Raw genomic sequence first — 27,699 nt, forward strand, 5'->3', positions numbered from 1 at the left:
TGTTACGAAGTCTCTGAAATGGTTTTGTTAAGATCATCAATTTCATTTCCGTTACACTTAAGCACCACGGTCATCAGCGGTTCAGTACACAGGAGTGTCAAAGGAAGTCTTGCATGACAGGAATTGTAAGGCATTTTCCATTTGGAGGTCCGCAGCGATCAAGGGACCGAACCGCAGCCTTCTAAACTGGCGATGACAGGAATTGTAGTTATTAGTTATTTAGAGAGAGTGGGTTTCCCCATGCACCGCGACCAGTTTGATCTATTGTGCTTCCCTCTATGATATTCTACCAGTCTATACCCTACCGATAAATGGTGCGTACCATCAGTCCCGCCGAGCAAGCGAGTTCGGCCACTTGCTTAGCGGTGTCTATAATGCTTCCCCCATCTATCAGAGGCCTTAGAGACTATTGTTGGGCGGGAAACGTCCTGGAATTTGGCTCAGTGATCCCCTTTGGGGATATGAGGTTCTTTTACGTGCCGTAAAGTTACGACACGGGACACACAGCTTAAAGTCCCTCCCGGAGGACTTGTTCCCTGAATTTTTCCGCCCTTAAAAATTCGACGACCTCCGCCGGGTATTTGAACCCGCGTACTAACAGGGATTGTAAGGCATTTTCTATTTGGAGGTCCGCAGCGATCAAGGGACCGAACCGCAGCCTTCTAAACTGGCGATGACAGGAATTGTAAGGCATTTTCCATTTGGTGGTCCGCAGCGATCAAGGGACCGAACCGCAGCCTTCTAAACTGGCGATAACAGGAATTGTAAGGCATTTTCCATTTGGTGGTCCGCAGCGATCAAGGGACCGAACCGCAGCCTTCTAAACTGGCGATAACAGGAATTTTAAGGCATTTTCCATTTGGAGGTCCGCAGCGGTCAAGGGACCGAACCGCAGCCTTCTAAACTAGCGATGACAGGAATTGTAAGGCATTTTCCATTTGGAGGTCCGCAGCGATCAAGGAACCGAATCGCAGCCTTCTAAACTGACATCTTGCACGGAAGATCCCGGAGGATAAAGAACGGAGACATTCTTTTGATTCAACGTTTCTCGGCCTTTTATTTTACAAAGTACCCCTTTTTATAAGAAGTAACGTTTTTATGCACCCCGAGTACCTAAAGTTTTAAGACAAATTTTGTACCATTCCGACACATTTATTTAAACAATTTAATCGTCACAGGTTGTTTGAAGAAAAATACATGTCGGCAATAAACTTTCCATTCTACAGAAACGTTTATTAGTCAAAACTTGGGCCCTGCCATAGCTCAGGCGGTTAGTCTCCGGCTTCCTACCGCGGCGGCCCGAGTACAATCCCAGGCCAGGTCATGTGGGATTTGTGGTATACAGTGCGGCGCTGGGGCAGGTTTCCTCCGAATACTTCGGTTTCCCCTGCCAATCTTCATTCCACCGACTGCTTCACACTCATCATCTGTCATCAGGGGCTGGTACAATAGACCAAACAGTGGCCGACGTAGCAAGTGGACTCAGTCTCGCCCCACCCCAAGAAACTAAACTTTAAATAAATAGTTAAAACTTAACAATTCAGACATTTCAGTTGTGTCTAAGGGTATGCATACCACCGGGTGAAGAACACTGGTTTGGTTGCCAGCCGTTCCGGGTAAGATGCGCTTATACACGTAGGTGTCTGAGATATAGCCACACAGGAGGGGACAGTGTTGGAAAACTGTTTAGGTAAGAATAGGTGCCTTCATAGTTAAGTGAAATAGCTGTAGTTACATGAACCCGGATACATTAGAATCACTGGCAGCCTGATGGGCGAGTGCAGTTTGATTTTCAGGCAAAGACGTGGATTTTTTCTTTTCGCCCAGCGCTTCAAGAGCGATTGTGGCATCCACTTAGCCTTGTACTCGTATACAAACGGTGCCAGGGGTTAAATGGGCGGTATGTGAAGCTGATCACTAATGTAAATGTTGAGAATGCATGGAACTTCACCTCATACCCCCCCCCCCAATACATTCCTTTGGCATTGTGGTTAATATGCATGGGGCGACTTTATCTTTTAGTTCCTGTTATGGATTTATTGTGGTTATCGAAAAATGTGCTTTCCTCTAAGCTTTCCTTAACTTTGGTCTGTAGCAGTAATATTTCACATCCTTTTTTTTTTTTGTCTGTAAAAGACATTCCCTGTTCAAGCTTTCCAAATTCATAAAATAGATAAGGCTGTCCTGTTCTTGATTAATTAAGCACCACGCTATGAAGACGTATGGGGGAGTGGAAGTATAACCCCACCGTTCTTGACCTCGGCTTAGATGGAGGTGAGCAGTCAGCTTCACGCTTCAGCCTCTTTACCCTCGGTACCCATTGGTTAAGAGGCTTGGTGGATCCCGTGGTCAGTCTTTACGCTGTGGAATAGAGAAACATCCGTTGCCCCTGTCTGGGATCTAAACCCTGCCGTCCAGCCCATAGCCTTTCCCTCCACCTCCTGAGCTATTTCGGCTCCTCACATTTTTTCATAAGGAAAGCTGAAGTTTCCCTTGTGTTAAGACACCACTACTGACAGTGTATTTGGAACGGGGTAGATAAATCTGCATTCATCCTGGACGTCAGCGCTAGATAGAATCAGTGGTCAGAATACAGTTCCGGCCGCTGTGCACCCAAGATCGTTCGGTACAGTTAGGCTATGTGGACGCCCTGAATCATTGAAACCGCCCATTCAACCCGCAGTCGGTTGCTGTTGACAGAGTGATACACGGGCAGTATATATCCCACCTTGAAACTACGCTCAAATCTGCTTTAGAGCGAGCCAATATAATCGTAGCGCACTTGTTTTCCGTGTGTTCATTGCCGTTGTAGACTGTTATCAGGAAGGATATGACAGAATCTGTTTCCAAATAACAAGTACAGTTGAGTGGACTTTAAAGCCACTTACCAAACAATAGCATATTGCTAGGTGACTGAACTTTAAAGCTATTAATCAACAGTAGCGTGTTTTCTATATTAAGATATTGCTGAAGGGTGGAGATCAGTTGGGAGGCCTTAGGAATAAATAGAAGTAAAGTAAAGTAAAGGTATCCCTGTAACAGGCCGTGAAGGCCCATAGGGTTGTGAGGTTTTGAGGCTCCCGCATTTTCTAGACAATCGGCTCACATGTGGCGGTGAGGTTTTCAGCCTTACGCGCCGGCCCCCCTTTACCCCCAGGAAAATTATTTAATTAATTCTTGGTACTCATTTCTGTTAGAGGCTGTGTCGACCCCACGGCCATAATGCGGCTGGAAGGATTAGGTAAAGTAAAAAAATTCACCTCATCGGGATTCGATCCCGCGACCTTCCGACTTGTAGCATAGTGCCTCAACAAACTCCGCTACCGCTTGCCCCCAGGAATAGATGGAATGCTGATATTAAAATAAATCACAAAGAAAGAGGGTGTAGGGATGTGAACTGGATTGACCCGGCTTAGGATCTGGTTCAGTGGTTGGCTGTTGTGGACACGATAATGAACCTTCGGCCTCCATAAATACGGGGAATTTCATGACTAGTTGAGCTACTATCAGCTTCTCAAGACTGACCCTGCTCCGTAGAGTTATGTAACGATTTCTTACACGATGCCTCTATTTCTTTTAGAAAGAGGATGAAGTTTTTTTTGAAGCTAGACTAATTCGAAGGAGAAATAAATATGCATGAAAACCTGTGATATAGGCCCGATGCTACATTTAATCGAGATCATTCAGTTGTTTATGATGTGAACCATGCTAACGGGCACACCACCTTCCTATTATGCGTTCATTTTATGCACTTCCTACATCTTGGTACAGGGTCTTTCTTCGGTATTGAGTATAGGCTAAATATTTTGTATCATTTTCAGTGCTAGTAAAAGGTAAAGTTGTCCCTGGGCTTAACTAATTAAGCACGATGCCATGAAGGCGTATGGCGGAGTGGATGTATAGATCCATATTTCTTGACCACGGCACTAGTTGGAGTTGAGTGATCAGCTTCAGAATCCGGCCGCTTTACCCCCGGGAAAGAGCCCCTGGTACCTATTAGATAGGAGGCTGGGTGGACCCCAGGGCCCGTCTGTCCGACGTGGAGAAGAGAAAATTCTTGACCCTACCGGACACGAACTCGAACCCCTCGGTTGTCCAGTCCGTTGCCAATCGCTGTACCGTCTGGACTTTCCCGGCTCTCTTCCAGTGATAGTGTTGAAGGGAAAGTCGTTTGTGTACTGTTTGTTGTTCGACCGATCAAGTCGAAAATAACCACACTGTTATATGAAGCAACCCCCTCGTTGGTGTCACCGCCTTATCGTGGTGAGCGGGTTTGAGTATGCTAAGGACCCTGAGAGCTATACCAGCGGCAGCGTAGCTACTGGCAGGGCCTCCCTTGCTGGACAGGTCAAAGGTTGGGCACCAGACGAAGAGAGATACCAAAAACCAAAAACTGATGCCGGAAGCGGCGTCATCAGCAGCGACTTGAAGCGCAGAACAAATGATGCTCGAGATGGTTCAAGTTCGTATAGCAACAGGCGTGACCAGAGTGGTTTGAACGGCTGCTGTACTGCGATGTGGAAAGCAAATGGAAAAACTACCACATTATCACTTTTCCTGGATAGTCTCTTTCCAAAAACAGAAGATCGCATTAAGTGGAGGAACTGTTTTGGAAGAGATTGTGGACCTGTCATCTGACAGATTACTGATGAATGAATGAATATGAAGCAATGACGCCTTTGAGTCATATTCCGAAGTTATCAGATTCGAATCTTAGCCGAGACACCGGATACCATGACGGAAGTCCGTTTCCCTTTTCCGTAGTTCCTACGAGCGAATCTCGGGATAGTATCCTGAAATAAGCCACGGCCCCGTCTCCATTTTTTTTCCCCTTTTCTCCATTAATAATCGCCCTTTTGGCTCATAATAATTTATATTGGTAAATTTACTGCTGGTCCTCGCCAGCACAGTCACTCTTGATTCCGAGTCTAGCTTGACTCTCGACCATATTTTACTGTCTCACGACTCGAGTTCATACAGCGGTGTTTACTGCAGGTTTTACCTGCATTGTGAACTTTATATGCTTTGCGTGCCTAAACTTCAAAGAGACCTCTGATAGTCTGGTCTCTTTATCACATAAAGGACCTTGGGAGTCGACGAGCAAACAGAACAGGAAACATCAGTGTTGAGTCCGTGTGTAGTTAACATGTGCATAGTTAGTCAGCCTTATCTGCCCATGTTGAACAAGTGCAGACCAGGTTCAGAGCACTTCGTGACATCGAGGCCTCAGTTCACTTTTCGGCTAGAGGTACCCTTGTACTTGCACTCCTATGAATTTAGGAGCCGGAATAGCTCAGTCACGCCTGTTGCAACAGGCGTGACCAGAGTGGTTTGAACGGCTGCTGTACTGCGATGTGGAAAGCAAATGGAAAAACTACCACATTATCACTTTTCCTGGATAGTCTCTTTCCAAAAACAGAAGATCGCATTAAGTGAGGAACTGTTTTGGAAGAGACTGTGGACCTGTCGCCTGACAGATTACTGATGAATGAATGAATGAATAGCTCAGTCGGTATAGCGACTGGGCTACAGGCTAGACGGCCGAGAAATCAGGGTTCGATACCCGGCAGGGTCAAGAAATTTTTTTTTATCTTTTTCATAACATGCAGACAGGCTCTGAGGTCCACCCAGCCTCCTGTTCAATGGGTGCCAGGGGCTGTTTTTCCCAGGGGAAAGTGGCAGGGAGGTGAAGCTGACCACTCACCTCCATCTGTTGTCGAGATTAAGAATGGTGGTGTTGTACCTCCACTTCCCCATACGTCTTAAGGACTTGGTGGTTAGTTAATTAAAGCCCGTGGATAACTTTACATTTACTCGTATGACAGTAATTTTGTGTCCTTGCAACAACTATGGACCCAAACTCAGGCTCCCGTCCAATTGATTCTCGGTTGAAGTTGCCGTCCGTGCAACAGCTATGGACCCAAACTCAGGTTCCCGTCCAATTGATTCTCGGTTGAAGTTGCCGTCCTTGCAACAACTATGGACCCAAACTCAGGTTCCCGTCCAGTTGATTCTCGGTTGAAGCTGCCGTCCTTGCAACAACTATGGACCCAAACTCAGGATCCCGTCCAATTGATTCTCGGTTGAAGTTGCCGTCCATGCAACAACTATGGACCCAAACTCAGGTTCCCGTCCAATTGATTCTCGGTTGAAGTTGCCGTCCTTGCAACAACTATGGACCCAAACTCAGGTTCCCGTCCAATTGATTCTCGGTTGAAGTTGCTGTCCTTGCAACAACTGTGGACCAAACTCAGGTTCCCGTCCAATTGATTCTCGGTTGAAGTTGCCAGAGCGTGAATCTGATCCAGGCTAGATTCGAGGCCAAAAGTGTCTGGAATTTTATATCCATGCTTTCTTTACTTTTTCGTTGCGTTGCCTTAAGCACTGGAACGAATGCATTTCCCGCTCTACATGGGTGTCCCCATAAGGAGAAACGAAGGAATTCCCTGTCCTCATCAGATTATGATTTGGATGAGCTCCGACATTCTCGGTGACCGCCATACCATGCACAGCGTTCCGGAAGTAAGTACCTTTTGCACGGACCGGGATGTGATGTCGCACCCAAGTGGGCAAGTTCTTGTTAACCAAGGAAGTTACTACTGATCCTCGCCAGCACAGTCCTATTTGGTGCCGAGGCCTCTGTACTCTTATGGTCAGAGTTCCTGGCTACAGATCCAGAGGTCCGGGTTAGATTCCCGGCGCTACCAGATTTTCTGAGAAACAGTGAGGCTGGAACGGGATCCACTCAGCCTCGTGAGGATAACTGAGGAGCTGTTTCAAGAAAATAGCGGCTCCGGTCTAGAAAACCGAAATTAACGGCCGTGGGGATTCATTGCGCTGACCACGCAACACCCTCTATCCGCTAACGTTGGCACTAACTTTGCCGACAAGCTGCGGTCGCTCGGTCGGTATAGTTCGCTTGCGGACTAAAATCACGGAGTTTGTTTTTTGTTTTGTCGTGCGGGACTCATGACCAAAATTTAGTGTCTTACGACTGTGGCAGTCATGCAACTCTCCTGTATTGTATCATGATGGTGTCTTCTTATAGTTGCGTAATTTCAAGAGGACGTCGGGGAAATGCTTCAGCCTTCCCAGTTCACCGTACAAGGTCATAATTTTATTAGAAGCCACATCAGTCTTTCAGTTTCTACAGCGCCGTTAAATAATAAGGGCACTGCAGGGCACTCCATAATGCTACGTTGACCTTGAACAGCAATATCAAAAGCACGCATTCCCGGTGGATGCTCATATCGCACTGTGAAGCGACGGATTTACATTTAACTGCAATTGTAACGAGTGAAGCTACTAGTCATCTTTCCTGCATGTAAAACAGGTGTGACTCATTTCGTTTCTGCGGCTCTGCTAGTTCACTGCACCCCACAGCTTGCGATATGGATTGGTATTTGTTATTTTGTCCTCTGTGTCACGTCCGAGTCGATAAATGTAGGATCACGTTCGTTGACCGTCTCATCGTATAGTTAAGATTGTAATTCTCGTACATACCTGGAAAACCGAGATTAATGGCCGTGGGGATCCGTTGCGCTGACCACGTGACACCCTTTCTCCGCAAAAGTTGACACTAACTTCGCTGACAAGCTGCGGTCGCTCGGTCGGTATAGTTCGCTGGTGGACTACAGGCCACGGAATTTGTTTTACTTGTCGCGACCATGTTGTTTTTCAAATTGTATGTTTGTGGAGCAGGACTTCTTAGGAAATTAGCTTATATTTATGACTGATAGCCAATTAAGCTTTTTTAACCTATTTGTCTTTATTTTGAAAAAAAATGAAAGTAGGCACATGAGAGCACCATGCTGTTTGTGTGTCTGTGAATCACCCCCAACTATCAGTTTGTTTTGGGTCATCCTGGTCCATCACACTAGCAATAGTATGAAAGATTATCAACTGCGTCCGGTGTGATTGTTGACAGCACAGCGCGTCCCGAACAACTGGACGGCGCTAAAAAGTCCTATTCGTGAAACAACGGAACCGCGACGCGGTAGACACTGATCTTCCTTTAAAGGGAGGCAGTGTAAGGGACACCAACCAAATTGGTTCTAAATTTTAACAAAGTTTTTTTTTAAAACCGCACTTGTAAATAAACTAATTATAATAATTTATAAATATTTTCATAAATTCAGGCATAACGCTGTAGTTGTTAGAGGCTAAGATTCATGACATTGTAATTGTATTGTATGTATATATTGATAATGACCTGTCGCATTGTAATAGTAGTTTCCGCGTGTATTGTTATGTCCTTCTGAAGATGGTCTCTCCGACCGAAACTTATCGAGGATGATAGATTAAAAAGGAGACAGACACATTTATCAATAACACCGGACGGATTTGATAATATTTTATACCCCCTGTCAATTTCTTCTTGTCACTTCTATCCGCCCCTCTATCTTTCCTTCGATAACTTCTTTTAGAAGGCAGTTTCTACGTAAAACATGACCAAATCCAATTAGCCTTCCGTTTTCTTATTTCGTGTAGGATATTCATCTGCTCACTGACTCTAATTAACACTTCTTCGTTTCTCACATAATCGGTCCAACTGATCTTCTCCATCCTTCTCCAACACCACATTTCGAAACTTTCCAAATGTTTCTGATCTACTGCCCTAAGTGTCCATGTTTCAGCCCCATACAGAGCTATGCTCCAAATGTAGCATTTCACTAGTTTCTTCCTCAAATTTAAGTCCAATTTGCTGGTAAAAAGATTCTTCTTCTTAAATGCAGCTTTTGCCATGGCAATTCTGTATTTAATTTCACTAGTACACCTTCCATCATCTGTTAACAAGCTATCCAAATATTTAAAACATTTCACATTCTCCAGTTGTTTTTGGTCTATCTTTATTGTGACTGGGGTTGGTTGTCTCGAAATTTTCATTACTTTTGTTTTCTCCACATTCATTTCCATGCCATAGCACCTTCCAATTTCAATTAGTCTATCAATCATGCCCTGTAGCACAGTTTCTTCCTTCTTCTTCATATATCCTATGTTTTTTCTACTCAACTGATTTTGATAACATGTTCCTTTCCGTGATTTCCACTAACCGTTATCGAGTGAATTTAATTTTAGTCTTACCTTATACACGAAGTCTATCAAAAACGCCTTATTTAAGGAGCTGATACGTGACATATAAGTAAGCCTTGTTAAGATCTAGCGTAGCCGGTATAGCGACTGGCTACAGGCTGGACGACCGAGAGGTCGGTGTTCGAGTCCCAGTAGGGTCAAAAACTTTCTCTTCTCCACGTCGTCCAGTCCGGCTCTGGGGTCCACCCAACCTCTTATCCAACGGGTACCAGGGGCTCTTTCCGCTGGGGTAAAGCGGCCGGGGTGTGAAGCTGATCACCTCGAGCTAGTGCTGAGGTCAAGAAAAGGTGGATCTATACATCCATTCCCCCTGACGTCTTTATGGCATAGTGCTTAGTTAAGTACAGTGGCAACTTTAAAAAATATAGGATCTGTTACCTAGGAACGAGCGAGTTCACTTGTCTGAGTCCTAGAGTGAATGACTGTAAGTACATTTTTGTAGGCCTTACCCGTTTTGAGGTTGTCTTCTGTCTTTAGATGAGTGGTTTCTTGTTCTCAGTGTGAATTCTAATATAAGCCTACACATTTGCACGTGTCTTGAAGGAAGGAAGGCGCATACAAGAAAAAAGGGTTATCGCTATACCAACTGGCTTTGTTGTTACGCCAGTATTCTATTGTTGATATGTCACGTGTATAGGATATCAGCAAGAAATATTAGGACTCTACGCTTGGTAGAGCACTGCTAGAGGGTTCTTCTGATTACCTGGCGTAGCCATTAAGTAAGTAAAGCTATCCCTGTACGAGGCCGTGAAGGCCCATAGGGTTGTGAGACGTTGAGGGTCCCACTTTATTTAGAAAATCGGCTCAAAGATGGCGGTGAGGCTGTCAGCCTTACGCGCCGGCCGCGCTTTACTCCCCAGGAAAATTATTTAATTAATTTCTGGTACTCATTTCTGTTAAGAGGTTGAGTGAACCCCAGGACTGGAAGGATTGGGTCAATTGAAAAAATCTAATTACCTCATCGGAACTTGAACCCGCGACCTTCCGGCTTGTAGCATAGCCCATTACTTCCCTTTAAAATTGTACTCCATTTCGCCCTGAACGTAGTCTGACGGGAATGCCACTTACCGAGCAAGCTTATTCATGTGGTAATGACTCTTGACTTGTATCTTGGAGGTGGGTGGTTCGAATCTCAGCCGGGACACGAGTAACGTATTTTTTATTGCTAGTGGGGTGGGACTAAGTCCCTTGTACTGCGGCAACTTTTAGCCTATTGTACCAGGCCCAGATGATAGGTGAGGGTCATTGTAGAGCAATTGGTGGAATGAAGTTCGGCAGGGGAAATCGAAGTACTCGGAGAAAACCTGCCCCAGAGACACTATTTCCACCACAAATCCCACTTGACGAGACCCGGGACCGAACCCGGGCCACCGCGGTGCGAATCAAGGAACTAAACGCTTGAGCTATGGCGCGGCCTTCACGAGTAACGTAACTAAGGAATTTTCGTTGTTTTCCTCAGTTTGAGCTACTGACAGTGTCGTTAAGTAAAAAGTAAATAAATATGTAAAATATTTGGAAGGCGCCATAAAGAAGTAGTGATGGTTGATAAGAAAGAGAGGCGCGACTTTTCTTTTTGAGTTCCCTTTATCATAGGTAAATGGACTTAATTAAACACTACACCATGACATGTATGGACAGTGGATATGCAGATCCACATATTGTTAACATCGGCATTAGATAGAGGTAAGTGTTCAGCATCACGCTCCGGCCGTTGTACACTCGGAACCCCCCCGGTACGCATTGGATAGGAGGCTGGATGAACCCCAGAGCCGATCTGGACGACCGGGCCTTGAACTCGACTCCTCAACCGTCCAGCCTGCTGGCAGTCGCTATACCGACTTTGCTATGCAGACTCTCCTAAGGAAATTCGTGAGTGAATTTCGTTTGTATGGTTTGAGATCCTCACAGCAGTGACTGTGAAGATTACTGTCTTCTGGGATGTGAGTCCGTGTAGTCTGGTAGATTTTTACCGACTTCCGTCTGATACGTTGGTCAGCTTCAACCGGACTTCACGGCGCCACGTCCCAGAAGACATTGATCTAAGTATAGATGATTTCTTTATCTGTGTTGCTTGAATTTGTCCCTGCGTAAGCAGATACAGGTTCGTAGGCAACCACTTGTCATCAGTAGGGACTGGATTTTAATGCAAATGCATATTTCTTTCTTGCAACCAGAAAGTGTGCTCGTTTGGATATTTGTATGAATTACTTCATTTCTTAAATTTTGGACATGGTTTAATGGTGCATATAAATGCATATTTTGCCTGTTTTATGAATAACCATCATATTTTCGAAGATCTCTCTTTATGCTGCATATTTCCTTTTTAAAATGTTTATCATATATATTTTTTAATGTTATGTTCAAATTTTCAATCATGGTCGTGTGTATACAATTTTTCTTTTCCGTATTGGAATATGTTGCATATTTGACTCAACATTTTGTCATGATTCATGTTTCTGATGCAGTACCCAGGACGGGACTTCCCCGATCCCTCTACTCGTAACTTGCCTCATCCGCGTACCATCAAAGTGGCCGCGAAGAGATTAGTCGGAAGCGTCCACATGTAGCCGCTGTCAACGTAATACTATTCAACCGATAAGGGACTTAACTTACTTATTTCCAGTCTCCATGAGGTTCGTTACCCTTCTTCAGTTGAAGCTGGGGGCCATTCACATTAGCGGTTGCTGGTCTGTAGTTAAGTTTGTTTAGCTTTCTGTAGTCATGCCGAAAGTGAAAGTAAGTCAGAAAACTAAATTACAGATGTATCAGCGGGAGTTCGAAGGAGAGATGATAAGTGCGGATAACGAAATTCTTTATTGCCGAGTGTGCGAGAAAACAGTTGGTTGTGAAAAACGCTTTCAAGTGCTTCAGTATTTGAACACTAATATACACAAAGAGAATATTAAAATTAAATCCGCGAACAGTGCTCCTGTTCAGAAATTTCTTAGTGAATTTTCTAATAATAGTTTTTCACAGTTTTCCTTTGATTTATGCGAAGCCTTTTTAGCGGCAGATATTCCGCTGTGGAAAGTAACCAGTCCTACTCTGAGAAACTTCATAGAGAAGTATAACAGTGCAAAGTGCCGGATGAATCTACTGTGCGCAAAAATTACGTGAAGCAGTGTTACGATCTTACAATTGAAAGCATTAGAGATAAGATTCAAGATAATTTTGTGTGGGTATCAATCGACGAAACACAAGATTGTGAGGGACGGTTTGTTGCAAATTGTATAGTTGGATCCCTTAATAAGAATGAACAATCTTCTACCCCATAACTTCTTGCGGTAGAGCAATTTGAAACCACAAATAGCTCCGCAGTTTCCGGATTTTTTTATCAATTCCATGAATTTACTATGGCCGAATGACATTCAGTATGAGCCCGTATTGCTCTTTGTGACTGATGCCGCAAGTTATATGATGTAAGCCGGTACTGCTCTTAAAGTTATATTTCCAAATATGACACATTTGACTTGCCTTGCTCATGGGCTGCACCGTGTTGCAGAAACAATTCGTGCAAATTTTCCGCTTGTTGACAAGTTGGTGTCTTCTGTGAAGAAGGTATTTGTTAAAGCGCCATACAGAAAAGAAGCCTTCAAAGCAGTAGCACCGAGCGTTCCACTTCCGCCAGAACCAATTTTAACGCGCTGGGGCACGTGGCTGTGTGCAGCGAGTTATTATACCGAACATTTAGAAACAGTTAGGAATGTCGTGAATACATTTGATCCCAAAAGTGCAGCATCAATTCAAATTGCCCAAGATGTACTAAAAAACGCAGAACTAGAAACTAATCTTTCCTATATATCTGCTCACTTCTCTCATCTTCCATCCGCCATTTCCTCACTGGAGGCAAGCAATAGCAATACTACTTTGTATCAGTCGTTAAGTGTGTTCAAAACCACTGTTTCCAAATTGAATTCGGTTCCTGGAAGAGTTGGTGAAGTAGTAAAGGAAAAAGTACACAGCATTCTTTCAAAAAATCCAGGATATGAACAAATTTGTGAAATTGAAGAAATTTTAGCCGGTAAACGTACTGAACTGCCAAGTAAAAAATCACTAACAGTGGAGCAAATAGCGGCTTTTGTACATGCGCCCCTAAGTTCCTGTGAGGTGGAAAGAAGTTTTTCCCGCTATAAGGACATCTTACGAGACAATAGGAGGCGCTTAACTGTGGAAAACCTAAAACATTTAGTAATTGTGAACTGCAATACAAGAGAAGTTGAAAGTTCGGAGAGCTAAATGTGAGTACCATTGGTTTTTTTTAAATTTGTAATGAAATATGTTGGCTTTGTTACATGATTTGTATTTAAGTATAGCTTTTTATTGCAAGTGAATCATTCGGTGATTACATAAAATGAACTTAAATGTTGATTTATCGGTCTTAAAATAATGTAAAATCAATTTTAATATTTGGTATAAATTTTTATGTGCCTATTTTAGTGCATATTTCCGAAGTTTTTCATGCATAAATGCGTGTTGCTTTCGCATGACAACGCGCGTCCCAGTACTGTCAACAAGACAAATGAGACGCTGCGAAATTTCAAGTGGGAAGTCCTCGAGCATCCTCCGTATAGCCCCGACCTTGCTCCAAGCGACTTCCATTTGTTCGGCCCTCTTAATCTTTCGGCTGAACATTTTCCCGATGATGAAGCTGTAGTAATCGAAGTCACCACCTTGTTCCGACAGCAGCCCAAAATGTTATGCTGCTGGTTTTCATGGGCTTGTGAAGCGATGAGACAAATGCCTCAGTTTACAGGGAGATTGTCCTGAGAAATAAAAGCATTTTTCAAATCAGTACTCTTATTTGTTTAAGTTCTGTATCCATTTGTAACTTACTTATTGGCTTACGTACGTAATAAAGCACAATAGACCATTGTAGGTCGCGGTGCAAGGGCCGAGGAGGCCTACACCTCATACATACCTACGTAGTAGGCTGTCCTTCACAGCATATATGCTGCTACGGCGTTAGACCTGTATGACCGACCACTAACTCCCTGGTTTGGCAGACTTAAAATAAAACCAGAATGTAACAAACTCCAGAGGGATTTGAACAGTTTCCTGTTTCAGTGTTGCAATATTTCGGGATGTTATCTAACTTGAAGATGGAGTCAGCACGTTCTTTCGAAAGGTTGTTAACGATATACGTCAGGACTTGAAGTTCTCGCAGAGGTGGTTATGAACAGCTCTGTCGTCTGGAATATAACGGTGTGTAATCCTTTGAAAGCCAACCGATGTTTCTGCGGAACATGTCGCCTCATGTTCCTCTGAAATGTAAATTGAGTTTCAACGGACCATGCGGCGCTGTATCCCAGAATACCGCAATATTCATTGCCACCGCTGTGATAACCTCCGATCTTGCACAGTTTTCTGTCAGACTTGTTTCCGTTTAACATGAATCCTGTGGCGGGCCGCCAGAAAGTCAGAACGGTTGAGTGAGATCAGGAATGATTTCATAGGCAACGAGCGACAACGGCTTACTATGGGACTAGTATACATGCACGTCCATGGAAACACTCGCTTAGATAAATAAGTTACGACAAAAATTGGAGACGTTTCCATGGTAACTCGTATATAAGCAGCAGGTTACCACAGAAATGAAATGCTAAACTGCTCGGAGCGGTGTCTGCTGTTTGGTACGCCAAGGAGATCGGAATTACCCGTGTGGAGGCAGGTTCGAATACCTCCACCGTGACCCTGCGAGTCGTAGGAGGCGACAAAAAGGGAAGTCTCAAATTTGAAACAGAAATATATGGTCTGGAGTACCAAGGGACTCGGACCCGAGAAAAACTGCGCTGGCAAGAACCAGCAGCATTTACAAAAGGCAAACCCGTCCTCTCGTCAGAGAGGGCGCCCACAAAAAACAAGAGCGTAACTGTCAAACAGTAATAAAGATCTGGTCGCAAGCCCCAGATGGGTCCTTTATGCCAAGACAGACTGGCCGACTGACCGTCGGTCGTAAAATGAGATTCGGAGTCAGGGATATGAATTGAAACCAGAGAGATCAGATCAGAGACGATGGGCTAGTCACGTCGCATCGCCCGGAAGAAGTTATGTCAGAGTGACTGTAGTGCTTGGAATTGCAATCGTGAACGAGTTATCCAATAAAACAGTTTCATCTAAATCCGCAATCCATTAATTATTTGTCACGGAACCCCAGACACGTGACAACACTTTTAGATGAAAAATACCATGCGTGTCCCATGTACTGCACTCATGATCCATACATAGCCTGTTCCAGAAAGTTCATGCTGCGTGTACGTGCATTTGTCGCAACTCAAGGACTGCAATTCCATACGAATTGCGAAAAGAGGTTGTGGAGTCCAAACTGAATTCGCGAATCACACTAGTATTGATTAATACGCATTTGTATTTGCTTTTAGTTCTTCTCCTCCCCCCCCCCCCACTTTTCCACCTCCTCTCTTCNCCCCCCCCCCCCCCCGAACTTTACCAGTCCTGTCTTACGGTATTCTGCACATTCGAGGTCATTTGTTTCTTATTTTTGACAGCCATTATCTGTCTTAGATCCGAGCAAAATGGATACGGAGCTAATTATATGAACAGAAAATAACATTGGTCAGTATTAGACGATTTCAGTTGAACCATCGTTTATCTTTTCCGTTCCTTCGTTAAACAGTATCGGTTTTTTTAGATGTAATATAATGTATAATGTAAGATTTGAGGTTTTCACGGCGGTGACTATGAAGAATTCCGTCTTCTGGGATGTGGCGCCGTGTAGATGTTGTGTGAACATACGTTGGAGGCGATAAGTTCCTCCGAAACGTCGGTTCACACAAGATCTACACGGCTCCACATCCCAGAAGACGGCATTCTTAGTATAATTCAGTTTTCACTTTCACGTTGCCATGATCAGAAAAATGTTCTGGTAAGGGCAGGTTTCCGTTTAATCCAGTTTCTCTTGTGCAGGGTATGTAAATAATATGATTTACAAGCCTTTGGGCCTTCTTTATGAACACTGCACTGTTGTATGCTTTAGTTTTAGAAGCATAATATAAAGCAAGACGCAAGCTCCCACTCGGCGATGTGACAGACATAACACATGCGGTTTAAGGCCGATTCCATCGTTAACCTCCAAACGAAATTGTGTGACGCAAGAAACGGGAATTCAGAACCGGTTGCTGGTTGTATGTCGGCCTGCTGTTTGTTTTACGGTTCCAGCCTGTGAATATTGCAATTGTCGTGTTGCGTTTTAGAGTTCAAAAGGATTTGGCCTTGGTTTCAATATATCTCATAGGAAAACGCGCGGCGCTTGCCTGCTCACGCACAATTTGTGTAATTATCTGTATATTCATAAAGGTAATTTTGTCTCCGGGCATGTACTGTCTTCGCTCTCTTGGAAGCCGGGATCGTGGGTTCGAATCCCACTCAGGGCATGGCTGTTTAGTTTGTGTATGTGCGTTTTTCTGTGTTTGTGTACTGGTAGAAGCCTTGCGACGAGCTGATCACCCGCCCAAGGAGTCCTACCGAATGTGTAAGATCTAGAAAAGCCGAAGTGAACGGAGAAGTTCATGGAGGTAGGCCTAGGTCCACTGGGGCTGTAGTGCCAAGGGGGAAAAAATTATCTCCGTGCTTAATTAGTTAAGCAATATGCCATGAAAATATATGCGAGACTGATGGCGATTTCCATAAACGGCGGGGAATTCGTATCTATGGATTCGAAAGCGTCCGTGAAGGTTAAGATTTTGATTACATTTTGTTTTTCACATATTTACTATCATTTACCAAAAAGTGACCGAACGAACTGCCTCAAGGGTCATTGCCTCTGAGGATACGTACCCTGTTCAAATGTCGGCCGGAACACCGACTGTCCCGAGATTTTTCGTTCTTTTTGTTAGTCCATCCAGGCAAGTACTTGGGTTAATGCCCTAAAATACGCCACGACCCCTTCCTTCCATGTTATCTTTTCATTATTCACTGTCATCCAGTGAATCAACGTTATACAGTTCGAGATACTGACTGCATTGTTAAATAAACCACACATAAAAAAGTTTATCCGCAATTGCGACTGCAGTCGGTCGAATAACTCTCGTCTGCTATTTAAATTCTGTGTAAGCTGATAGACCTATGTTATTAAATTTTCCTCCTTGAATTTGGAAGCGCAGCGACTGTCATGCGAGCCGACTAATTTGTATCCTGTTTATTAATTGCAACAGGTGTTCACCAAATGGGAGTCCCCCTTCCCCCACCTACACATAATAATTCGATCGCGTTCGGTTTCTGAAATGGAGAGCACGATATCATAGCAACCTGCAAGCTCAGACGTGGACAACCGGAAGTTTCTTCGCCTGAGCTGTTTATTAGAACACCAGCATATAGGTAGAATTAACATAGAAAAAAAAGACTATGTAATTGCCTTATGGTTGGTGCATAAACCTTTCACCCGGATTCGAGGCCCGGTCTGTCCGTGTCTAAATCCTGGTGGGCAGAACTGCGTTGTAACCAGGTTCCCTTGGAACTTTCCCATTTTCCACTTCGTTTATACCATTCTCTTCAGTCGGAACTGAGATACGGAGTCATGCACAAACTACGATACAGTAAACACGCACCTCTGCCACATATTTCACGTCAAGCAGGTTTCGTATTATTGGCAGTAGATGGATACAGATTCTCTCTATGCACAAAGTTATGATATGAAGGCATATACAGAATTTGGAAGTCCATACCTTGGCAGTGTATGGGGGTGTGTTATTAGCTTCACGATCCAACTACTTTTCCAGTGAAAGAATCCCTGGTATCCACTAGGTAGGGGGCTCCGTGGCCACGTCGACCACTGTTTGGCCTACTGTACCAGCTCCCTATGATAGATGATGAGTATGGAGCAGTCGGTGGAATGAGAGTTGGCAGGGGAAGCCGAAGTATTCAGAGAAAACGTGCCCCAGCGCCAATTTGTCCATCACAAATTCTACCTTACCTGGGCTCGCACCCAAGTCGCCGTGGTGGGAAGCCGACGACGAACCGCCTGAGCTATGGCGCGGCCTATTTCTGTTAGGGCCCCCATACACACACAGTTTGGCCTCCAGTTCGGCCTGCACAGTTGAAGACTGAAAGGCAAAACTGACGTGTGTGGTGCCGCCGGCCGGCCAATCGTTTGGACTGTTGGCCTGTGGGAAACCCGTCAGTCCGTCAGTTCTGCCTGCAGGATCGTAGCACGTGACGTGTGTGACTCAACATTATAGGCTGGAAGACCGTGATTGTGGCATGAAGCCTGCCGGTTTATCTGCGCATGTATGGGGAGGAAAGGGACGGGGTAAACTGTCACAGTTTTGCCTGTAAGGTCGATCGGAAGGCCAAACTGTGTGTGTATGGGGGGCCTTAGTAGTCGAACTGCAGTCGTCCAGCAAGTGTCCAAGCATTTTAAGGATGTAACTGTTGGTTGTTTGGAAACTGGTTAACACGCAGAAGTTTGTGCAGTGTACTGTATGCGATAAACCAAGTGTAAATGGCGTGTGGTTATGAATTGTCACAGGAGTAACTTTAGTGATGACATGTGGACGGAAATCTTTTTCCTAAATATTCCAGTGATATAGGAAATAAGCAGAGCAATTGCTGTTGTCGACATATGTCATCCTGAGTGTATCAGGCGCCAACATGAATCATTGGAACCTACATCCGGTTTGTAACGTCGGGTTTCGGATATCCGCCTGGTCGCGTTTGTCAGCGCCGCATCCGCGTAGGTTAACACTGCTTTTCGTCAGCTTCGAGTCAGGATGGTGGGTGGTGTCGCTGTCTTGCTGACGTTCTAGTTATAAAATTAGCGCGTTCTTGTACTAAAACATAAAACGGTATACCATTTGGAACCTGTGAAATGTATTCAAAATAGGAATGCATGTCAGACATCACTCCTCTACAAACTATACGTCCGTCCACAAAGCGACTTATTTGTTTTCTCCTTTTCACTTTCACAAGATGCTTCGGCCGCATATGGCCATCATCAGGGTGTTCTTTTGCCAAAAACTGTTTCACTGTATGGTGTATCCGACTTCAATTTTCACATATGAATACGATATGTCCTAATTTAAATTAATGTACTCTAGTAAAATCAGTAACATTTATTGTAAATGTTTCAGTAGTTTGCTTGGGGGCTTTCGCATCTTTATCCAAACACCACTGTGTAGATTTTCTTCGTTTGGATTACTTGGGCAGCGGCATGGGTGTCTGTGTATGTCACACTCGAAATATTGATTTAATTATCATGTATGTCCCCTTCCTGTAGGCTCGTCACCCTGTCTTTGTGGTGGTGGTGTTCCATCTATGTAGACCTTTTGAATATTCGGCATACCTAATCCAGGAGGGGCCGCTCACGGTAGCCGAGCAGTCTAAGGCATGTACTGTCTTCGCTCGCTTGGAAACCGGGATCGTGGGTTCGAATCCCGCTCAGGGCATGGATGTTTAGTTTGTGTGTGCGCGTTTTTCTGTGTTTGTATGCAGGTAGAGGCCTTGCGACAAGCTGATCGCTCGCCCAAGTAGTCCTACCGAATGTGTAAGATCGAGAAAAACCGAAGTGAACGGAGAAGTTCATGGAGGTAGGCCTAGGCCCACTGGGGCTGTAGTGCCAAGGAAAAAAAATCCAGGAGGGGGCTTTTTTTTTCTTTGGCGCTACGGCCCAAATTTCGGCCTTGGCCTACCTTCATGAAACTCTTCGTTTCGTTTCGGTTTACTAGATTTTAGACATTCGGGAGGACTCCTTGGGCGGGCGAGCAGCTCGTCGCAAGGCCTCTACTTGTACAGAAACACAGAAAACCCTGCACACATACAAACACTAAACATTAATGCCCTGTGTGGGATTGGAACCCACGATCCCGGCTCTCGAGCGAACGAAGACAGTGCATGCCTTAGACCGCTCGGCTACCGTGACCGGCCCAGGAGGGGGCATACGTGAGTATGATGAAGTAAGCAAACTTAGAAAAACAAAATATAACAAAATTAACAGTAATAATATATCCTTTACATGTTACAGAAGATAGCTGCGTCAGTATTTCGAGAGATATAAATACACACAAACAGTCGTGCCGCTGTGTAAGTAACCCAATCAAAGAAAATCTACACAGCGGTGTTTGCAAAAAGAGACGACAGCCTCCAAGCAAAATAATTAAAAATTTAAACTAGAAATTATTGATTTTAATAGAGTCCATTATTTTAAATTAGGACATATCGCATTCATATGTGAAAAATGAAGTGGAATATACCACATAATGAAACAGTTGTTGACAAAAGAACACCTGATGATGGCCATATACGGCCGAAACATGTTGTGAAAGTGAGGAGGAGATGGAGAAAGCAAATAAGTCTCATTGTGGACGGACGTACAGTTTGTGACATTGTAAACGTACTAATGCAGCAGGATACTTAAATACAATGAATATTTTAATCGCTGTTTTTATCTACACGTTTCACAAACTTTCTGACATACGTTTCTCATTAAGTGGAACAGCACTGGTTCAGAAAGTGTAGTTATAGAAGTGTCTAAGCTGGGCATTTAAATTTTCTGAGCTGAGTTTAATTAATTTTTTTGTATCTCCATGTATTTGTACAATCAGTCCATTGTGGGCTATAAGTATATCTTATGTGAGACTTAATCTAAAGCTTAAATACTAAGAAAGAACATGTCGGGGAGAGTAATGCTCCATTGAGCATTCTCTACGGATCTATTTCGGGTGTGACTTTGTTATTTTGTGTATTGCATTTATATGAAACGCGTCGTTAGGTCGTTTGGTTTATGCCTTTTCAGTCTTCTGGGCTCGTCTGCATCGTTTAGTAGTGTGGTTGCCGGTTCATTTGAATGTGCTGTTATCTTGTGTTTGTATTTACGGCTGATGTTTGTGGTTTCTTCCCGTACTGTGGATATGCCTAGATCGGCATGTAGCAGTCTGTTTGGGACGTACCACGGTGCGTTGACTATAGCGCGAAGTACTTTGTTTTGAAATCTCTGTAACATTTCTTTCTATATTGGATGTACTCGCAGTTCCCCATAATGGTGCGCCATAAGTCCAGATAGACTTCAGTATTATCTTGTAAACTGGGAGTTTATTTTCGGTAGACAGTTCTGACTTCCTGCCAATTAGCCAATGCATTTGACTAAAAGTTTAACATAATGTTTGTTTCTTAGCTTATTTAATGACACGTTTCTATTGCGTAATATACAGATTTTCGAAATGCTTTCCCCTCAATATGGTGAGAGTTTTTAGAGAACCGAAATTAACGGCCGTGGGAATTCGTTGCGCTGACCACGCGATCCCCTCTACCCACTAAAGTTGGCACTAACTTCGCCGACAAGCGGCGGTCGCTCGGTCGGTATAGTTCACTTGTGGACTGAAACCACGGAGGTTTTTTTTTTTTTTTTGTTTTTATTGCTTGTATGTTGTGTTCTATAAGAAGGGATGAGGGAAAGAAGAGCGGGGAATGACATGAATAAATCGCTTAGGAGACCACTGATCGGCGCTTAGGTATGGTAATGAAGTAAACAATTGCTACAGAGACCCCTAGAAGGGCCCCCTCACGTTGCTTCTAACTACGCCTTACCATCTAACAATGACCATAACACAACCCGACGAACGTAAAAACTTAAAATTTTTAAGCTAATTTAAGGTTCAAGGTTCAGTTATCAAAATCAAAGTATTATTAGGGGTAATTAATTTTAATTTTAAGACTAAAACTGTATTAATATTAATCCAAACAATATGTTTAATTTTGATATTAATTTTTAATGTTAACTTAACTCTGCATTTGTTAGGTTATATCTTAACTAAAGGTTGTATTCGCTAAACAGATGGTAATAATATATTATTGCAATAATATGGATCCATATTAAGAAATAAAATTCAGTGACTAAACTCACATTTCTGTAGATTCGCCTGATGATGACCCTGTAAGGGTCGAAACATGTAGCGAAGCCTTTGACAAATAAACGAATGCTGGTACGTCAGTATCGTTTTGTAAGTTGATATAAATGTTTTGTAGACGGTCCAATAAAACACGTTTAAAGTGACACAGAGCATGATGCATCCCATGAAGATTAGCAACGGCTCTTGTATATTTGCATATTCCGCGGTCGTTGTCTAGCGAAGGATCTACATGCCACAATATTGAATTCTTTAACTGCGAAGTAACTGTCCATAGAAGGTCCTGTATTACGGAGTAAGTGTGTTGATAATTGAATGTGTAGTTAGGGCGAGGTCCAGAGGCTGGCATATCTGATATCGGAATAGGCAACCTGCTTTGATAACACCAGGGAAATTCCTGAATAGATCAGCATATGTACTCTGTACCATGGAGTTAATGATTCGGTTCATTGCGACGCCATTCTGTTTATGGTGTTTACAGTACGGCCGGGGCCTTGTGCAGCCATCACATACACTGCTCTGATGTGTGCCAGCCGGATGCTTTGCAACATATAAAGTTCGGAAATATACGGTGATGAACGTTTGAAAAAAATCAGATTCAAAAAAAATTTTTGTATAAAGTGAGTCCCTCTTCCAGCGGGCTCAGTTGATTCATATAAGAGTAAGAGCTCCAGCTAATACTCCATATTATTATTATTATTTAATATTATAGGGGGTGGGTTTCCCCATGCCCTTACACCAGTTATTGGTCCATTGTGCGTCCCCCTTTAATTTTACTGTCACCATACCCTACCGGTACTGGTGCGTGCTCTCAGCCCCGTTCAGCCAACGAGGTCGGCCGTCGGTACCTGATATTTCCCCCCATCTACCAGAGGCATTGGAAAGTACTTGGGCGGGAAATTATTGCCTAATATTGCTCAGAGGTCTCCTTGAGACATGAGGATCTATGACACACGGCTTAAAGTCCCTCCCGAGAACTTGTTCCCTGAATTTTTCCGCCCTTAAAAATTCCACAACCTCCGCCGGGTTTGAACCCGCGTACCTTGCGTCATGAGGTGGGAACGTTACCCCTAGACTACGGAGGCCCCTTAATACTGCATATTAAAAATAGGAGAAAATATTTGGGCTACATTGGATTATTCAATTGACCTAATTCTTCCAGCCGCACTATGGCTCTGGGTTGGACTCAACCTGTAACAGAAATGAGTACCAGGAATTTTCCTGGTGGTAAAGGACGGCCGGTGCGTAAGGCTGTTATAGGGGTACCTTTACTTTTACATTTACATAATTGTTACAGTTATTAACTTCTTGGACATTATCCCTATCGACGAAGATAGGGCCTGGCTCTGTCGATTGGGTCAAACTGAATAGGTTTTTATCTGAGAACGGAGGCAGAGTCCAGTCTCCTAAACGTTGTTTTTTAATATTAAAAAAGTCAAGGGATAATGTCCAGAATGTCAATAATACTTGTATACCATCGTCATCAACTTATAGATCTTTCTATATACAGAATGTCTGGATGAAAGATATCCAAAATAAAATAATTATATCTCAGAAAGAATTTATGACACACATTAATGGACTTTAAAGGATTCTGACGATGGTGTATGCTGTATAGAACTATAAGATTTATTTTGGACTCTGTCCATCGTCTGGTATATATAAGACAAACCACAACGTTTCGGAGACTGCATCTGTCTCCGTCCTCAGGTGGATGGGGCAAGATAGACCTACTCAGTTGGGCCCGTTAGAAAGAGCTAGTCTCAATCACTGTTTTTTATCTTATATATACCAGACAATGGATAGAGTCCATTGTTGAGTCAGTGTTGTCTTCCTTGTCACACTGGACATCTGACAGTTTTCTTCTGGAGAATGAGTTATTTAATTTTCTAAGGACAGATAACTGGCTTTTCGATGACTACTGTGTTGCAGAGACTGCTTCCTCAGCCACGTCTTTCATTTCTCTATTCAAATATATCTGACTAAGCGGTCTGGGCTTTATAATGTTATTGCTTATTTTGATGTTCATTCACCCCTGAAGTGGATTGTATACGTACAAGGTAAAATTGTCCCTGTGCTTAATTAATTACGCACTATGCCATGAAAACATGTGGGAGAGCGGTCGTCTTCACGCCCCGCGGTTTACCCTTGGGGGAATCGCCCCCGGTACTCACGGGAAAGGAAGCTGGGTGGGCCCCAGGGCCAGTCGGGCCCGTCCAGCCCGTAACCGATCGCTATATCGACTGAGGTATCCCGACGAATAGTTTATAATTCATATCGATCTGTGCTGTAAAAGCATTAATGCTACTGATTTTGTAGAGAGAGGCGGTTTCTTCAAAGGACCGAAGCATTTGTCTTAAAAATGAAGCAATTAATTAGTAATAAAACTGGCTTCAAATGTGTTGTAGAGAATTTGACACAAGGTTAGGCCTTATGCATGTAATCTATCTATGGTTACACAGTCATTTTGTTGGACCTTGGACGCTTTTTTTAGTTTCTTAATCCTATGCACAGTCGGTAGGACTCCTTGGATGACTGATCAGCCCGTTGCAAGGCCGCTGCCTACACACAGAACAACACGAACACAGAATAAACACATGTAGACATTGATGCCTTGAGTGGAATTCGAACCTACGATCCCATGTTCCAGCGAGCGAAGACAGTTTATGCCTTAGACCGCGCGGCCACTGTGATCGGCATAAGTATGTAATGTTAAAGTTCTTGTATGGTGAGTGTGGATCCTAGGAAGTAAAATGCCCATAGTGATGAAGGGCAAGCAGTCGGTGCTTTCAGCCTGTGTGTCTGGATGAAGGAATGCTGATGAATCTGGGCTGGAAACCGATTATCCTGATAGTTTTCGTGCTTTTCTCAGTCACTTCAATCAAAGTACCTTACAGGATGCCACGGCAGTTTTATTTCACGGCCTTCCCAAGCTATTGTTCAGAGTTATTCTTTGCTTGCGTCCGCAGATCGCAGTCCTGGAATGTACATACCGTGGTGTAGTGGTTAGTAGTTTTACTTCGTTCTGATTTAAGCCCGGTGACCGGTTATCCTGACATTTTTCGTGGTTTTCTCGGCACTTTCAGGCACTTTATAAAATGTACCTTGTAATAGCCAATGACAGGCGCCTTCCACTTCTTTCCCGTTTTATTATTCATAGTCATTTTGTGTACCGAGGGTGTTTGAGGGCAGGGTGTTGAGAATATTTGGACCGAAGAGAGATGAAGTGACAGGAGGTTGGAGAAAACTGCATAATGAGGAGCTTCATAACTTTTACTCTTCACCAAGTATAATTAGAATGGTCAAGTCAAGGAGAATGAGGTAGGCAGGGCATGTAGCACGAATGCGGGAGACAAGGAATGCGTATAGGATATTGGTGGGAAAGCCAGAAGGAAAGAGACCAGTGGGAAGACCAAGACGTAGGTGGGTGGACAATATTAAAATGGATCTTAGAGAAATAGAACGGGATGGTATGGATTGGATTGATCTGGCTCAGGATAGGGACCAGTGGAGGGCTCTTGTGAACACGGTAATGAACCTTCTGGTTCCATAAAACGCTGGAAAATTGTTGAGTAGCTGCAGAATTGGCGGCTCATCAAGAAGGGCTGAGCTCCATTTTGTGTAATGCTTTCCTTGGATTTAGTGAAGCGCCGTTAAATGAACTGATGAAAAAGGACAACAAGAAACGAAGAAGGGGAATGCAAATATTGCGGGGCAGTGGTTGTATTCTTGTTTCATATTCAGGAAGTACAGGCTTCGAGTCTAGACCCAGAGTTCGGCTGTCCTGAGGGGTTTAGCAGTTTCTCTGATCCCTCGAAACAGGTGTTAGGATATTATAGTAATGTTTTTCCACAGCCCAGTTCATCATAGTCGTCTTTCCGTCCCGCGCTATGAACCCAATTAATAAAGCATCGTTAAACCAAGAAACAGACGGCAGGCTGCAGGATAAGAAGCTGAGTTTGCAACGGAGACCGTCTTTCTCGTGGTTCAAATCCGGGTTGGTCTATTGCGTGATTCAGTGCTGTGGTAAACAAATGAGGACTGTGATGTGTTGGGGGAGACTAGAACCCGTTCTCAAAATTATGTTCGGGGACCTTCAGACCCGGAAGCAGCGTCACGAATCAGCTGTCCGCACAAATTCAGGTCAGCGGCCTGACTGGCTGGACTGGCCTGCAGGTGGCAATTCCGTCTCCCGGATCCTCACCGAGTTCTGATTGGTTGCTTCAATGTGACGTTTCACTCGGCTGGCGATTCGTCAGCTCGCCCCGGTTTATCGTGGCCTACACAGCGCTACACAGGCTTCAGTTGGCTTAGTTTCTCGTTGTACCGCTCCGTGAAATGACGGTTGCCGAGGTGAGGAAAAAGAGGATTTTTTTTAATAATGGCTCTGTTGTGTGTGTGAGTGTGACGTCGAGGTTTCTTCACTGAGTAAATGCAGTGAATCCAATTTTATTTCACCTTGAAAACTTCGCTCTAGTTCCGTTACAGGCTGTAAAAATTTTAATACCCCCCAGAGATTCCTCAATGAAATTCGTCCTTGATGATGTGGATGGAGATTGCGTTTCTGAATGGTCCATGTTGATATCTCAGAGTGCTTCTTCAACACTGCTGATGTGATGGTGCTTCTTCTAGATGATTTACAAGAGCTGTAGGATAGTTATTGGCAATATATCTGCTGAAGTTTGTAACACGCTGAGAATGGTTTGTTGTTGAAGTGATAACTGCCTAGTTTATTTAACTGTATTGGCACAGTGTTTTTGCTTATGTAATGTGTTGTGGAGACGTTAATACAAATATTAAATGTTAGTCCAGTGTGGTGCAAGTGGCATATCTGATCAAACAGGTGGACATAATAATACGTCCCGTATAAGCCAGCATCGTCCATCATATTGTGGAGAGTTCTTCCAGATGGTGGTGGTGCTGAGCCAGTGTTCCAAAGAGAGGGACAACACAGCTCCGGTCTTGGTGCGTGGTGTTCTTTATGTTATTATTGTGTATCATCCTATTATTTTACTTCCCCTTAGATATGTCTTTTGGGGAGACCGTGCGAATTTCCAGAGATATGTATCCAGGATCAATTATATACAATTCCATTATGTACTTGTAGTTGCTACAAGCCGGAAGGTCGCGGGTTCAAGTGCCGATGAGGTCATTGGATCTTTTCCAATTGACCTAATCCTTCCAGCCGCACTATGGCCCTGGGGTCGACTCAGCCTCTGACAGAAATGAGTTCCAGGAATATTCTTGGGGGTAAAGGGCGGCCGGCGCGTAGGGCTGACAACCTTGCCGCCATCTATGAGCCGATTGTCTAGAAAATGTGGGAACCTTAACATCTCACAACCTTATAGGCCTCCACGACCAGTTACAGGGATACCTTTACTTTACATATTTATTCATAATTTTAATATAAAAACTGAAATACTTCAAATAAAAGTATTTCTGCCGCTTATGGAATCATATAGCTATGAGGACAGTCTAATTTCGGGAAAACTTCCTGTAAAATTGTGCGGTGCCAATAACTTACTCAAGAGTTTCATTTAAGGGTGGCTTTAAAATGAATAAAAATTGCATTCCTTTACATGGATGCACGCATCGCGCTGTACTGGTGACGTAAATTACCAGATGTAAACTTCGGCATATCACGGTTTCGTGGTTATCGTACAATTCCTCTGTATTGGAGGGATCCCGGACTCAAATCTCGACCCGGAGACCGACTGATGCATTTTTCTTCAGTCCTTTCAAGAAAATTTGT

At 43.8% G+C, this 27,699-nt stretch overlaps 1 protein-coding gene across 3 annotated transcripts in view; it reads left to right on the plus strand.

The window, feature by feature from the left end:
* Window positions 1–27,699, plus strand: part of LOC111869690 (endoribonuclease ZC3H12A) — a 154,007-nt gene that overhangs the window by 82,289 nt on the left and 44,019 nt on the right. Inside the window, exon 1 of one of the 3 annotated variants that reach the window (XM_023861387.2) lies at window positions 26,255–26,300. The exons of 1 other annotated variant lie outside the window; for it this stretch is intronic. In XM_023861387.2, coding sequence (XP_023717155.1) covers window positions 26,286–26,300 — 15 coding nt within the window. In that variant the 5' untranslated portion in view covers window positions 26,255–26,285. One more of the 3 variants, XM_023861386.2, reaches the window with a different exon arrangement.

Source organism: Cryptotermes secundus, unplaced genomic scaffold (assembly GCF_002891405.2).
Source record: "Cryptotermes secundus unplaced genomic scaffold, Csec_1.0 scaffold1072, whole genome shotgun sequence".
Taxonomy (NCBI): Eukaryota; Metazoa; Arthropoda; class Insecta; order Blattodea; family Kalotermitidae; genus Cryptotermes; species Cryptotermes secundus.